Source organism: Chiloscyllium plagiosum, chromosome 7 (genome assembly GCF_004010195.1).
Source record: "Chiloscyllium plagiosum isolate BGI_BamShark_2017 chromosome 7, ASM401019v2, whole genome shotgun sequence".
NCBI lineage: Eukaryota > Metazoa > Chordata > Chondrichthyes > Orectolobiformes > Hemiscylliidae > Chiloscyllium > Chiloscyllium plagiosum.
In genome coordinates this window covers 88,466,830-88,483,582 of record NC_057716.1, presented here as the reverse complement: position 1 = coordinate 88,483,582, position 16,753 = coordinate 88,466,830, and the positions used below count along the sequence as shown (strand labels likewise).

The 16,753-nt window shown below is 38.1% G+C and overlaps 1 protein-coding gene across 8 annotated transcripts in view; it reads right to left on the bottom strand.

Annotated features, from left to right (window-relative positions):
- Positions 1–16,753, bottom strand: part of rif1 (replication timing regulatory factor 1) — a 97,170-nt gene that overhangs the window by 52,085 nt on the left and 28,332 nt on the right. For 3 of the 8 annotated variants that reach the window (XM_043694159.1, XM_043694156.1, XM_043694163.1), the window contains exons 10-16: positions 14,349–14,500; positions 13,437–13,557; positions 13,168–13,341; positions 12,309–12,419; positions 11,818–11,883; positions 11,267–11,367; positions 10,111–10,197 (exon numbers count right to left, since the gene is read on the bottom strand). In XM_043694159.1, the coding sequence (XP_043550094.1) occupies positions 10,111–10,197; positions 11,267–11,367; positions 11,818–11,883; positions 12,309–12,419; positions 13,168–13,341; positions 13,437–13,557; positions 14,349–14,500 (812 nt within the window). The remainder of the gene's footprint in view (positions 1–10,110; positions 10,198–11,266; positions 11,368–11,817; positions 11,884–12,308; positions 12,420–13,167; positions 13,342–13,436; positions 13,558–14,348; positions 14,501–16,753) is intronic. The other 5 variants (XM_043694162.1, XM_043694157.1, XM_043694158.1 and 2 more) reach the window with 5 other exon arrangements.

Genomic DNA, 16,753 nt, shown 5'->3' with positions numbered 1-16,753 from the left:
GGGGGTGCTTATCTTGGTCAGGCACATCTTAAAGAAAGAAAAGGGTGGAATTGTGAGAGGTAATTTTGGTTTAAACTTTAAGATGTGCCTGGACCACAGACTGATAAAAGACAAAACTTTTGTTTCTTTTCTAACAACCATTTTATATACTCAAAAGTAGAATAGTTTAAATTGTGCAGAATGCTGACAATTTGTGAGCGATAGTAAAAACAAGCAGGCTCTTGATTGATGAAGCCATTCACACAGCAGGGAAGGATAAGTCCTTGACTGATGAGACAACAGGGTGAGAAAAACAACAACTTTAGAGACTCTGAAGACATTTGTTGCAGACTTTGTGATAAGGGTACAAATCGAAGAATAATGATGTTTTTAAGAATGTGAACCTCATGGCTTGTTAGAGCCAAGGAGGGGAGGGACTTGTGCTGTATATAATGGGAGACTTTGTAAGCCTCAGCGCGCCTTTTCTTTAAGGGTGCCCGACTCTGCAGACTTGACTTGTTAATAAAACTTTGTTTTCCTGAATTTGTCTAGAGCGATTATTGAGAAGCGATTTTCGTTTCTAACAGTAATTGAGTAACCCCCTTATAATTTCAGCTTTGCTTTTGTCCTTGATTAAACCCAAATCTAATTTATTTGCTAATTCTAAAGATATGGCCTTTTTCTTTCCTTCTAAGCTTTGCTGGCAAATTTGGGAATCACCTTCAAATCTCAGAACCTCTTTAGCAATTTTAAGAGCCATTTCTCTCACTTTTAATTTAATCAACCACAAGTCACCGAAATTAAACAAATTGTCTTGTCTATGTTTTATTTAAAGACTTAGGACACTAACCTGCAAGTGTTTAAATCTGCTGGGACTTTTCATACCCCCAAATCTATTCAAATCTGTCTAAACCAGTTCAAATCACAGACCCGAGCCCAAGCCCCCAAACTGTTACAACATGAGGTAAGCCCTCCTGCTTAATTTAAAACAGCAACACAGATAAGCTTTATCCGTGCAGTAATCTCTGAAATTCGAGCTGCCAAGAACTATTTGAAGTAAAAATTAACAACTTTATTTTTCAAGGTCTAACAGAATAATTAGCAAGTATTTACACTCTTCCTCTCCCATTTTTTACCTTCTGCTTCAACAGTACTAGTCCAATAAAACTCTCAATTAAAATTTATAAAACAAAACTTGTTATCTCAAAACCAGGTAACTTTCAGTTTTCTCTGCATTCCTGTCTTCTTCTTGGGGATTCTGCTTCACAGGTTACTTATCGATAAAGGTACCTTTAAGAAAGCTATTTTTCAGACAGTCTTTACATGCCAGTAGCTTGGCAGTTCTCCTCCCAACCGTTCAATTTTCCCCGGTCTTATTCCCCAAAAGCATCGGATTGTGTCTGGCTTTTAAGACTGTCAATATACTTAAATTCAAACTGGATTGGAGTTTGGTATTTTTCGGGATATAATTTAAACTGATTGGTAAAATTAAATCTGTTTTGTTATTTCCAGGCAACCAGCTAACCTAGCTGCCCCAGTAGCTGGAACACATGTTACATTGTATCTTACGGAGAATACTTGCTAGCTTTTAACACTCTTAAAAAAGGTACAGTACACCCACATCTTCATAACAAGTGCACCTTTTACCAAAGTCTACTCACCAACTAGTCAGCACTCTCCTTGTACAGAATAAACTTTGATTTTGTTTAACACTGGTATTTCTTGCCAATTGTTCCAAGTGCAAGGCAAAGGACTTCAACAAAATTTAAGTTTTGAAATGGGAATTCCAAAGAAGTCATATTGGACTGCAAACATTAACTTTCTTGTTCTCTCTGTAGGTGCTGCCAGACCTGAAGACCTGATTTTACTTCAAAAATAAAGTGCCTTGTTAGGGCAATACTGTAGACAACGTTCTGTACAACTAGAGTTATTGTTAATTCAATTTGAATGTATTCCAGGAAAAAAAAAGACACTGTTGAAGCTACATGTTTTACACTCATCAGGACAATTTACAAGAACAATTCAAGGGGGATGAATGAGAGGAAAGGCAAACAGATAATAGTATTCATACTGTATGAGGAGTTTATCGATTGGTGCATGCACCATGTCAATGCCACCTACCAATTAAATAATGACCATCAGTTAACTATTTAAAACCAGCCAGACTGACTGACTGATCAGGGCAAAGGAGAGAGATGACCCAGCAAAAAGCTGTCAACTTTGTTGCTGAAATGGAACAGACATAAGTATATTCTGTCAGGAAAGGGCTTTGTGTATTAATATATGCAGCTTCCGCTACATGCAGGTGCACCACTTAAAAGCCTGACTGATACGCCTAAATCGGTTGCAACATCATTCTTGACAGGATTATCCAACAAATGTTGCCCAATTGCAGAATCACATCTAATGATGGAAACACATACAATTTTTTTTCGAACGCAGGCTGATTGGGGTATAGTGAGTACCTTCTTTGAAGGGATATGCTGCTTTATGCAATCAAGTCTTTGGGATAATGGCCTACATACCCAGCATCACACTGGCACTGAAATTCATACATCACATTATTAATTGGCTCGATAAGTAGAACATCTTTTTGTTTAGGTGGCAGCCTGCATTCCCTCTACTTTTTCTTCCACTGCATGTACCTCCATAATCTCTCCAAATTTGAGTCTGATCAAACTCAATATCAGAACCAGAGTCCTGAATAGCTCTGAGGAACAGTCACATTGGCTTGGAATCGCGTACTTTGTTTCACTCTCTCCACAGATGTCGCCAGATCTACTGAGTTTCACCAGTACTACCATTGTTTGAGATATCTTACCAATTGGGGATAGACTAGAACTTTTCAAGATCAAAATGGAATGCGAGGGTCTTTTAGGAATTGCGTATATATGAAAGAATGATCTGATCTGGAAGCCAATATCCAACATGATGGCTTTGATGTGATCTATTTCAGCACTAGGTTTACAGGAATGGTTCAGGCACTATTTATGAGTGCCAAGAAGACGGATTTTGCAGCACCAATTAGGACTGTCAGGCTCACAGAATGGCAAGTTTATTACATTAACATTCAGGTCCCTGTTCTTGGCTGACAGGGAGAACACTAACATGCATTATTCCTGTTTCAACTCAACAAAACATCAGACAAGTAGCTAATTTCTCAGGGCAGTTTCTTGACTAGTGTCAAACTGTCAGGCAGTAAACTGTCAGGATTGGTTTGAAGTTTAACAAATCATTAATTGATAGAACCACCTAACAATGCCTCTACCAAGTCTACTTGCCAAATAATTAGCACTCTCCACTCATGCAGTAATGTTGTTAGCCTTCACCTCGAATTAACATTCTTGCAAATTGCCCTGATGAATGAAAGACAAAAAACTTTAAAAAAATGAAACCAAGAACCATAGATGCTAGAAATCTTAAACAAAAACAGCAACTGCTGAACAAACACAGAAGTTCTGGCATCTATGGAGAGCAAAATACTTCAAATTGAGTGATTTTCCTTCAGATTTAAAGGAGGGTGTAAAATGCTGGTTTTTATGTTGTTAATGATGAACACACATTTATCTTTACTAGCCAATATTTTTAGTGCTATAACAAAGAGGCAGAAATAGAAAATAACAGATGGCATTCACAACATTAGACTGGAGGCTGAAGCAGACTAGGGTTTTATTATCGAACGAGTTGTAACTGAAACTGCTATTTATGTTATAGAAGACTAACTGTTCCCAGTGTGAAGGAACTCTCTTATGAGCAAAGGCTAAACAGGTTGGGAACCTACTCACTGGGGTTTAGAAGAATGTGGTGTGATATCATTAAAACATATTAGGATTCCTCAGGGGCTTAACAGGGAAAATGCTGCCTCTCAGGGGAGAGTCAAGATCGAGAGGGTAGAGTCTTAGAATAAAGGTGTGCCAATTTAAGGCTGAGGTGAGGAGTTTCTTCTTTCAGAGGGTTGAGTGTATGTGGAACTCCTTGCCACAGAGAGAGTTGTAGGAAAGAGCCCTTTTGGATATTTAAGGCTAAGACACACGGACTATTGATTAGTAGAGGAATCAGGGGTTTATGGAGAAGGGGTAGCAAAGTCAAATGGCAGAACAGTCATTCAATTGAACAGCACAACAGGCCTAGGAGCCGAATACACTATTCCTGTTCTGATTTCTTATCTTTTTTTTAGCAAAAAAAACAACAATTCTTGACAGATAATTTTTTTTCCCAAAAAGAATTGCTTTTTTGTCACAATACGTTGGAAACTGGTCCAATTGGCCTAAAATTGGTCATTGGGAAAGTGCTAGAATACATTAAGAATATAGGAGGATACAGGTCATTCTTCTATTATTTAATAGTTGCGGTTTTATGCAACGCCATGCTGTAGAAAAGTCGTGCTTTAGAACAACACTTCAAGTGTTGGCAATAGAACATAGAAAAATACAGCACAGTACAGGCCCTTTGGCCCTCGATGTTGCGCCGATCCAAGCCCACCTAACCTACACTAGCCCAATATCCTCCATATGCCTATCCAATGCCCGCTTAAATGCCCATAAAGAGGAGAGTCCACCACTGCTACTGGAGGGCATTCCATGAACTCACGACTCGCTGAGTAAAGAATCTACCCCTAACATCTGTCCTATACCTACCACCCCTTAATTTAAAGCTATGCCCCCTCGTAATAGCTGACTCCATACGTGAAAAAAGGTTCTCATGGTCAACCCTATCTAAACCCCTAATCATCTCCAGGAACCCCAGGAGAAAGTGAGGACAGCAGATACGGCAGAGTCAGAGTTGAAAAGTGTGGGGTGCTTCACACAGCAGGTCAGGCAGCATCCAAGGAGCAGGAAAGTCGACATTTCAGGCATAAGCATTCCTGCTCCGTGGATGCTGCTTGACCTGCTGCATTTTTCCAGCGCCACACGCTTTGACTCTGGTAGGAATTTTATTCAAATGAAACGGCATCTATTAAAATCAAGACTGGAAAGCCCAGTGATGTATGTTTGAGGGTAACAGAAAATGGTTTTGAATCTAAAAACAACATGAGCTCTAGATAAATTCTCAATGCCTTTAGAATAAAAAAAGCTGCATTTAATAATTTCACATTTCCAGTTATTTCTGAAGGTTTGTTTTACCTCAAGACTGATTTTTTTTTCCTGTATAGAACTAAGAGGTTCTTAGGCTCTGCAGTAGATAGGGGAAACTTTCTTCTTCTTTCCACATTCTTAATTTTGAAGGAGGTGGCTGAGTGGAGCATTGGTTACCTTCCTCCCTGTGATCCAGATATTCCCAAATTCAGATCCCACCCCAAGGATGTGCTGACAAAGGAGGATGTGCAGCCACATCCTCCTTTATATCAACTTGTAAACCCTTCTAAGATACACCAACAGCAGACAGAAAGAGCAGGAGAGAATCTTGGTCAGCCATATAAAGGAAATTCCTGATGAAGGGCTTTTGCCCGAAAACTTCCCACTACTATCCTTGACTGGACCTATTCCTACCCTCGTCATTCTTTTATTCCTGACATACCTATAGAAAGCCTTAGGGTTTTCCCTAATCCTACCAACTAAGGACTTTTCATGTCCCCTCCTTGCTGCTCTTAGCTCAATGTAATCGCATTACAGCCAACACGTGTTAAAAGTTATTGCTTTAGAAACAATGGCCCCAATTTGTCAATTGCATTACAGTAAATATGCCAACAAAACGCACATTATAGCAGAACGACATGTATTTATAAAATCATAATATAATCAGGCCGAATCCACACAATTGTTAGAAAGGGCAATTATACTTGACAAATTTTCAGTGTTCTTTGAAAATGCAACAAGCAGGGTACACACCATTAGTAGATGTAATAATTTAGATTTCCAGAAGGTATTCAAGAAGGTGCAAATCGAAGCTCAGGGTCGAAGGGGACATATTAACATGAATACAGAATTAACTAATAGGAAAATAGCGGTAAATAGATCATTTTCAGTTTGGCAGAACAGTTGCTAATGGAGTGATGCTGCAGAGGGGGTTTAGTCATTATGATTCATCTTTAAGCTTTGGATGAAGGGACTGACTGTGATACACCAAATTTACAATATAAAGATAGGACCTTTCTGTAAATGATAGAGTTTGCAAATGGATGCAAACCTTCCAGCTCAGCGAGCAAACTGACAATCTGAACATCAACCTGAGCCACAAATCTTCTCAAAAATCACAATGGATACATATCATCCATATTTTGAAATATTATACTGATCCTTTGCTGGCAATGGGTCAAGATCCTGGAACAGTACTATTGGTACACCTACTCCTTGCACCACAACAGTGGAGAGATGGCAGCTCACCATTACTGTCAGGGCAATTAGAAATTAGCAATAAGTTCCACCCTGGTCAGTGATGCCCACATTGTGAGATCAAATTAAAAGAGGGGAAAAAATCTGGCAGATGAAATTACTTTGACAAGGAGGACAGCGAAATTAAAAACATATAGTGGCAAAGTTAAAAATCACAACTCTAGATTATAGACCAACAGGTTTATTTGAAAGCACTAGCTTTCGGAGTGTTGCTCCTTCATCAGCTGCCTGGTTTTGAAATAACCTGCTTTTGTGTAATTTCTAACTTTGTCCACCACAGTTCAACACTCATTCCTCCACATTATATAATGGCAAAACAGTGAAGAGTGTCATGGTATACAGGAACCTGACAAACCATAAAGTTAACTTGCCAGTCTAGCTAGTAAGGGAATATTGTTCTTTACTGCAAGGGAAATGGATGTTGGAAAGTCTTGCAATAACTGTACAAGAATCAGGGTTTATAGTATACAGTTTTTGATTCAAGAGTACAATTGCATTGGACACAGTTCAGAGAAAATCCACCAGGCTGATTTCTGAGATGAAGGGGTCAGCTTATGAAGTAAAAGGTGAGATAGTTAAAGCCATACCCATTACGATTTATAAGAATAAGAGGTGATCTTACTGGAAGGTAAGATGCTGAAGGGACTTTGATGGAGCAGATGTTGAAAGAAATTATTCCCTTCATTGGGAATCTAGAATTAGGGGGCAGATTAATAAAGCAGGAGTCGCCCATTTAAGATAGAGATAATAAGAATTCCTACTGAAATCAGTAAGTACTGAGTCAATGAACATTCAAGACTGAGTTAGAGATTTCTGATTGTCTAAAAGATTATGGGGGCAGATAGAAAAGTAGCTATGGCTGTAACCAGATCAGCTTTGATCGTACTGAATGGCAGAGCAGGCCCCATGGATCAAAAATGGACTATTCTTGCTTTTTTAAAAAAAAAATCTTATAAAGCTAACCATCTCCCGATTGCTCTCAACTCAACAACATATAGGATGAGATAGTACAGGTAACTGCTTGGCTGGACAGAACCGGAGATTCCTGATATATCAGTGCTGGTTTTAGGGTAGGTACGACCTGTATGGAACTAGAACCAACCTCTCAGCCACATTTGCTAGAGCTGTTGAGATATATTGAAACCAGTTGGGCAGTTGAATGTGAGTCAAAGTACAGATTCAGGAATTAGAGGCTGAAAGTTAATGAGTAGTGGCACAAATTGCCATTCAAGGAGTCCATGAATAGAAGAGGTGAATTTTGGTTACAGGTAAATACTTGGAGGGCTGCTATTATTAAGATGTTAATGAAAATGAAATACTTAAACAAGTAGCAGGAATGGCTGCTCAACATTTCCATTAACAGGATTTTCGACATAAAAAGGCAATTAAAAACTGGACTATACCGGTCATGAGCAACAAATCAATTAAGGTTGTGAAGAGGGATAATAGAGTAGAAGGAGAATTAAATGAAATCATGTAGGTTGAACTAAAGAAGAAAAAGACATTCATATTATTCCGAATATACTGTAGAGCACCAGAGACTCAGGTGGAAGAGCAAATGTGGCAAATTACAGAAAAGGCAGCATTAGGGAATATCAACTATCCCAAAATAAATTGGAACAATTTCATTGAAACGATAAGAGGATTCAGAATTTCTAAAATGCATTCGGAAGAACTTATTTGGTAGTGCTTGCAGCAAGTACAAGCGAGGTGACAGTTCTGAATTTTACTAAGCTGAAATTTGGTGCAACAAAATAATGGACTGATCTTTCAAGTTGTTGTTTTCAGTGTCACTTCCACAAAGTAAAAATTAGGGGACTCAAATCTAGACCATCCTTGCTGCCAAAGACTATAAAAATAGAATAGAATAAGGGAAAGGAAAGAAATTCTGTCAGATATTACAGCTCAATCCTGCACAAAGCAGGAGGATTACAGAAAAAGCAGTGAAACTGTACAGCAATAAGGAAAGCAAAAAGAGGCCATGAAAACATGTTCACCAATAAAACCATTGTAACTTCCAGCCTAGAGAGAGACCAGGAAAGAGTATTGGGGATGATTTTCCAATAGAAGGAGGAGGAGAGACTAAAACCAGAGGGCACATCCTCAGAGTGAAGGGAAGACCCTTTTGAATTAAAATATGAACTTTCTTTAGCTAGCAGGGTGGTGAATTTGTGGAATTCATTGCCGAAGAGGGTTGTGACCGCAAAGTCACTGAGCATATTTAAGACAGATGGATAGGTTCTTGATTAGTAAAGGGAACTGGAGTAATGAATAAAAGGCAGGAGAATGAGGATGAAAAACATATCAATTTCAATTGAAATGGTGGAGCAGACACAATGGGCTGAATGACCTAATTCTGCCTCATTTCTTACCGTCTAAGCAAGGGAAGAAATAAGGAATTTTTCACCAATCTTTTCAATCTTTGCTGGCTATAGGAATCCTCCAGTGCTATAACTAAGGTCGTATAAAAGAGGGCAGAATGGATAGTACAAGTTATTGCAGGCCACTCTGTCTAATCTCAAATGTTGGGCAAGTGAGTGAAAGCATTTCTGTGATGATACAAATCAGTAGAGAAGCACAGATTATTCAAGGACAGTCAGCGTGTTTTTTTTTAAAAAAGGACTGTACCTGAGGGAGAGGATTGTACCTTATGGAGAGGATTAATTTTTTTTTAAATCTCATTACAAGTTTGGTCAATGAATGTAGCACATTTGATGTGGCCTACAGAGACTTTGGCACAATTCGACAAGGTTCCATATTATAGGCTTGACGACACCAGAGATCCAAAGGAAATTGTCGAATTAGATCCAAAATTGACTCAGTGGCTGCAAAGAGACATTTGTGCAACTCGAGGGCTCGGTACTTGGCTCCTTGCTCTTTATGGGGTATGACAAGGATGTAGATTTAAATGTAGGAATGTTGTTGTCTGGAAAATTTCATAATCAAAAAAAATTGACATGCAGTTGATAATAAAGGATAAAAGCAAGATATTTTTGAAAATAGCAATGAAAGAATCACATGGACCAAAAATAGTCAAATATAATGCAAATTAGAAAAAGTATAGAGTAATTTATTGGGAAAAGGAATTCTAAGATTAGATGAACAATTGCAAATACATGCAGTGTACATCTATCGATTTGAAGATGGTAGGACAAGAAATAAAAATGATTTAGATAGTATACTGATACTTTATTTGACAAGATCTAGAGTTTAATAACAGGGAGATCATGCTAGAACTATGCTAGTTAGACTGCAGCTATAGTATTGTGCAAAGTTCTGGTCACTACTATACGAATGATGTGATCTCATTAGAAAGGGCACATCCCAGATTTACAAGAATACAGACAGAAATGAGAACCTGTCATAACACTGGATTGACTGGGTTTGATCTCTTTGGAACAGCGCATAATGAAAAGACGACTTGATGGGGGTGAACAATATTAAAGGATAAGAGAAGTCAAAGAACTGCAAATGCTGGAGATTAAAGACAAAAACAGGAATTACTGTAGAAACTCAGTACGTCGGGCAGCATCTGCAGGGAGAAATTAGAATTAATGTTTCAAGTCCTGATGAATAATCAGTGCAGACTCAAAATTGGTCAAATGGCCTTTTTCTGCATTGTTTGGTATTCTATGATTTAAGACTTATTCAAAGTAGAATACTTAAGTTGACCCAAACAGATCTACTCCAGGAAGGGTACTTGTGTCGATTAGGGGTTGACAAAGAGTAATGGAACTTCACTCATCGCTCTAAGCGCATCTTTTCTCACATAACAACATAACACAAGGTACATGCATACGTTCAGAAGGTCCATGTTGGCGACCTGGTATGCTGGTGATCCCAAAATCTTTTGAGGAAGTCCTCTGACAGTTGCCTCTATAAGAGCCTAGAAAGAAAAGCAAGCAAAATAATAGCATTATTCATCTATAAATCACTCTACCTGTATTGGTGAAAGTATATGACCAAACCAAACAGAATACAAGATTTAAGATATAAATTTCAAATACGCATCAAATTAGGAAGACAGCAAGGGCTGCGTGTCGGGTCTCAACACTACAAGCGTACACAAGGATTTAATAGGAATGAGCATCAACAGTTGAATGTTAACACACTGTTTATGATCAAGCATGAACAATCCTGAATAAGGTACCAGAGGAAAACAGGTGTGTAAGAAAACAAAGGGAGATGAAGAGGACAAAGAAAAGGAGTTTTAAAATCCTGGGAAAAATAAATTAAAATCGTATATTCTTCATTTAGCAGCATTTTATTTCAAGTTGAGATTTGTAGTTTCTTTTTAAAAACTGCTTGCATTAGTACAAGTTTCAGTATTGACTTTTTAACAAAAAAAAAAGTTTTACTATTTGGATGCACCACACTACACTGAATGTATAAGTTTATTTCAAAATAATAGTCATTACAGTCCAACTGGTGCAATTCATATTGTCAAGAGCCAAGATAACCAAGGACAGGGTCAGAGGAAATAAAAACAATTGGAAAATGTAACTTTTCACTGTCTAATAAAGATTGAAGCAAGTGGTGTTTAGAGAAAACAGCTGGATTCGAACACAAAAGTGTTTAGGAATTCAAAACAAACAAGATGATGGAGAAACTCAGCTTTTATTACTTTAAAATAAAAGCAAAGTAAAAAGTAAGAATTCGGCCACACAATTATACCCAAGGTAAACTGAACACTTCGTTCATGAAGTGTCAATTGAAGTGAAAATGCATTCCAGTTAACTGGTACATTAGGACTTGAACAATGATAAAATATTACAACATGCCTCCAAAGGAAGTATTTACTTTTGATAATACTAACATACAGTCGGAACTTAAAGATACTTATTTTAAAAATGTAATGTAGACTACCCTTTTTTGCTAAAGTAAAATGAATAAACAAATTTTTAAAAGACACAATTGGCTAAGTATTTCAAAAACAAATAGTTTAATGTACTTACCAAAGCTTTCTGTGCGGAGATTGCATTTGAATTCACTATTTGCTGTAATGCTTGCAACAGGAGTGTCAATACTTCTGATGGCTGTCGCTCCTTCTTTGAGCCTTAAGTTAAAAAACTAAGTCTTAATATTATAAACAAATGCTTTCACATCGTTCTGCATAATTCAAAGTTCCTGATAGTTTTGCTTAATTATTTACAGCAGTTTAAGATATTATATAACAGATTAGAACAAAAACAGTGCCATTTCTCACAAGGCAATATCGGGGCAACAAGATGCTTACACACAACCACACAAATTAGCAGAACCAGGCTACTCGGTTACTTCTTGTGCGCCTTTTCTGACATTCAACACCATCCACGTTCCTACTCACGCCAATGACATTTCAACCACAGCTTGTGAAGAATCTACCTTTACTTCTATATTCAAAGACTCTGATTTCACTATCTTTTCAGAAAGTGGGTTGCAGGTATTAGTCTAGTAAATCTTCTCTCTACTTCCATCACAATTTCATCCTTCCTTACAGGGTGCACTATTTTCAGAATTTACTGACCTGACTCAATGGCATTTTTCACACAGCTGATCAGATACTTCCAAATAAGATTAAGCATGGCATCTACTGAAGATAAGAAAAGGAACTAACATTAACACAGGCATAAATTATGAACAATGGAAATCTGAAAGAAAACCCATTAGATCCACTTAAGTTTAGCATCATCTGAAGGCAGTAAATAGTTAAGATTTCAATGAATGACTTTTTAAATTAAGAGTTCGCGAACCGAAACATTAATTCTCCCTCACCTCAGAGATAGTGCATGAGTGGTGGTGTGTCCCCAGTGTTTTCCATTTATATAATATATTTAATTCGGTCAACTTATTATTCCAATATTTACCTCAAACACAGCCCCCCCCCAAAACAAAATGTAAACACTGAAGTTAACTTTCTAGAGATAAAAGGACAGGGCCTAACTTTTGTACTACACTATTGTATGAAATGAGGTTAAGTACAGTACATCAAAACTCCTTTGCTAAAAAATGACTTACCTTCACCCAGTTTGCCAACAGAAAGGAATGCATCTCTAACTGCAGTTATAAGGGTTCCAGCATTTTTGCAAAAGAATGACGAGCTATTAATTAATGGGTGCTGCAGAGGATCTGTAGGAGACAACGATGGCACATTTCAAAGAAAGCAAGGAAAAAAAGCAGTGCAAGTGCTTAAATATACAAAGACATATCAAAAATGTGTTCATTAAGCAACTTTTAACATGTTAATTAGTGCAGAGAAAACTCCTTACAATATAATTCATTGGTTAATTTCTGATTAATATCTAAATCAGCCAGTTTCAAAATGGTGCCTTGGCTATGGTTTTATTTCATTATTTGCTTCAGTTTTAGTTTCTTTAACTAAAGCAGAAATTAGCTTTAGCTGCACCCACTTTGAAACAACTGTCTTGCTGAATTAAGTGATTTATTGAGCACATTTGTAAACTTGCTTTGCTCACATTCTACACTCAATTAGCATTACCTTTTGGGTAATGGAACTTTCAATGTATCTAAACAAGTTCAAATTGAGACCTTCAGGAGGCAATAATGTTGACATTTGGATCAAGATCAGCTGAGACACCACAGTCAATTACTAAATGAGATAAATCTGTCCGTCCTCTCTGAATGTTAAGCCAGAAGCCCAATTACAACCCTGAGATTCGACTGAGACAACAGGGTATTCTCTGCCCGAGAATCATCCAATAGCAGACTAGGCTCAACACATCTCTAAAGAAAAGTGAAACTCACTGTTCCAAGCAGACATCCAGTGAAATCCATAGAAACTGCAGCTCCAGATGTGTTACTAATGCATTACAGTACAGGTGAACAAAGCACTGTAAAATAAACCAATTAAGCATACCTAAACTAAGCTGCAGCTTGTTCTGTTTAACCAGATCGGTGACTGCAGGACCCACCAGGAAATGAAGTAATACTTCGACTCCTACAAGCTGCACCGCTTGCATTACAGGCAACGCGGAGAGGCTAGAATTCAGCTGAAACCTTGGCACTGTTGGACTTGGTGAAGGAAAACCTGCTGAAAGAAAGTGTCCACGGACAATGAAAGATAATATTTTATTGTGTTTTATTGCAGCATCATACACACTGCCTGAAATATTTATCAAATTTTACCTGGTTTCTGAGCAGAAGCCGGGGTTGTATTAGGAGAGACCATTGCAGTTCTGCAAGGTGTTCCTGATGGTTGCACAGTTCCATCAATACCAAATGCATTCTGTAGCAGCGGGACACAAACCTACCATTATATTAGAAGATTGCATCAAATATTTAATGTTGAGAAAATATTGTTAATAATATCAGAAATAACTTATTTTCAAAAATGTTATTTCATAAACATTATAAAACCTGTTTAGCATCAAAATACCTGGATAATATTCTATTCAAGCAAGTTTTAGTCAAAAGTCTGAAAGCAGTTCAAACAAACAACTTTGAACAAGTGAGAACCCTTTTTACATTTGAGGGCAGCTCCAATCTGGAGACATTTAAAAAACTTTTTAAAATATAAAGGAAACAATAAAGGAATGAAGACAATTCAGTTTCAGAAAGCAGTTATGTATAGTTTTTACTAAACTGAATCTGCTTCAAAGAGTTCTAAGAATGCAATGGAACCTTTCTTATAATCCTAGTGCTTGAACACAAAATATAGAAATAATGCTACTAGTGTACATGATGCAGCAAATCCCAAACCCCACTGGACAAAGATGTAGCAAAAGCCCAGAAGATCTTGGCTAGCCTATCAAAAGATTACAAGGTTCCCTTTATTACTGACCATTTCCATCACAAAGTAGCTGTGAACTCAGACTTGGTCAAATTTTCACAAACCTTGAGTAAATGTTTTCAAAGCCAAGACTAATAAAGTTAAAAAATCTCTAGATATTATTAATCCACAAACTTTCTCACCTCAGTAAATTAACAGTAAGCAATATTTCTTTCCTGTTTGCAGCATCATACAGGAGACAAACAAACCAGTCAGCAAATATGACGTGCAAACATAGTTGCACTCCTCAGACTGTTGACTTTTCTTACCTGATCAAAGTTAGCAGAAAGCTGTGGTCCTAGCCGAAGAGCCAAATACCACCAAACCTCTAGTTTGGCCAGGCCCAAAATCTCTGTTCTTACATGAATGGAACTCAATGGCTGCATGAGCAGCCGGAGACGTTTTGCACTGCAAAGTATATCTGCACAATAAAGGAAAATTTAATATATATAATACTGAAAGAATGGATGATGAAAATATTTGAAATAATTTTCTTTCATCAACAAAAAATCCTGAGCATTTAACTTCTTGCTCCCATTTCCTTTTCATCTTTTCCCAGTGTCTTACAACCTGCCAACATGAGAACGATTTAGAGTTGTGCCAAGGACTGTGTTAATACTGTTTCTAACAAGGGAGGAATATTGCCAAGTCAAGATCAGAGTGCAGGTAAAAAGGCATGATGCCAAGAAACTTTCATACAAAGTTACATTCACATCACGATGTCAGGCAATGATCTTCTCTAACAAGAGATAATTAATCATCTCCACTTGACATTAAAAGGCATTACCATTGAAGCCCTAATGTCAACAAACTGTTTACTTTTGACCAGAAACTTAATTGGATCAGCCTTAAAATACTGTGGCTACAAAACCAAAAAAATTCCCCCACAAGCCACACACCATCCTGATATGGTTACACAATTGCCTTTAGTAACAGAAGTCCAGACGCTGACTAAGCCATGCAGCATATTGAAATGGTGCACTTCAGAATCAAAGGAGCCATAAATGGTGCTAAACATCTGCCATGTCTATGTAAGTGTACTCTTCTAGTGGGAGGGTCATTGCTGAAGCAGCTTAAGATAGTTGAGCCTAGTGGTATTATTGCTAGTCTTTTTAATCCAGAGACCTAGATAATGTTCTAAGATCTGTAGTTCAAATCTACCAAACAACTCGCAGATTGGCTTGTGATTTAAGGACTCTAGAGACAATCAGAGTCTCTACCTCTAAACCAGAAGGTCTGGCTTCTCGTCTCACCTGCTTCAGAGAGCTGTCATAACATCTTGGAACAGGTCGATTAAGAAGATATCTAGCCAAAAAAACTGTTGCAGTGAAGCTCTGAATAGAGATGACTGACCTCCAACTAACCAAAAACATCTTCCTTTGCCCTAGGTCTGACTCCAAGAAATGCAGAATTGTTTCCCACACCAAAGCCTGATTAATCTGAGGCTATTTAAAGGTTAAAAAGCGGACTTCAGTTTTGCTACGACAATTTGATGTCATATTCAGTCAAATGCAAGTTTTGAAAAGATTTGTAGCTCAGGTTGAGGTTTTGGATGTAGGTTTGCTCGCTGAGCTGAAAGGTTCATTTCCAGAAGTTTCATTACCTTACTAGGTAACATCTTCAGTGGACCTTATGCGAAACAATGCTGAAACTTCCTGCTTTCTATTTATATGTTTGGGTTGGTAATGTTATTTCCGGTGAAGTCACTTCCTGTTCCTTTTCTCGGGGTGGTAGATGGGGTCTAACTCAATGTGTTTGTTGATAGAGTTCTGGTTGGAATGCCACGCTTCTAGGAATTCTCGTGCATGTCTTTCTTTGGCTTCTCCTCGGATGGATGCATTGTCCCAGTCGAAGTGGTGCCCTTCCTCATCCGTATGTGAGGATACTAGAGAGAGAAGGTCATGTCTTTTTGTGGCTAATTGGTGTTCATGTATCCTGGTGGCTAGTCTTCTGCCTGTTTGTCCAATGTATTGTTTGTTACAATCCTTGCATAGTATTTTGTAAATGACATTAGTTTTGCTCATTGTCTGTATAGGGTCTTTCAAGTTCATTAACTGCTGTTTTAGTGTGTTGATGGGTTTGTGGGCTACCATGATGCCAAGGGGTCTGAGTAGTCTGGCAGTCATTTCCAAGATATCTTTGATGCAGGGGAGTGCGGCTAGGGTTTCTGGACGTGTTTTGTCTGCTTGTTTGGGTTTGTTGCTGAGAAATCGGCAGACTGTGTTCATTGGGTACCCATTCTTTTTGAACACACTGTACAGGAGATTTTCCTCTGCTCTGCATAGTTCCTTTGCGTTGAAATAATGTTCTGATGCAGCTTCATTTGTGGATGTTGGGATGATTGCTTCTGTAGCTGAAAATGTGTTACTGGAAAAGTGCAGCAGATCAGGCAGCATCCAAGGAACAGGAGAATCGACGTTTTGGGCATAAGCCCTTCTTCAGGAATGAGGCAATTAAAAAAAAGTTCAACCTCCTCGTGGGAGCATGAGGCAGCGCCGATACAGTCATCGATGTAGCGGAGGAAAAGGTGGGGGGTGGTGCCAGTGTAGCTGCGGAAGATGGACTGTTCCACATATCCTATAAAGCGGCAGGCATAGCTGGGGCCCATGCGAGTGCCCATGGCTACTCCTTTGGTTTGGAGGAAGTGGGAGGATTGGAAAGAAAAGTTGTTCAG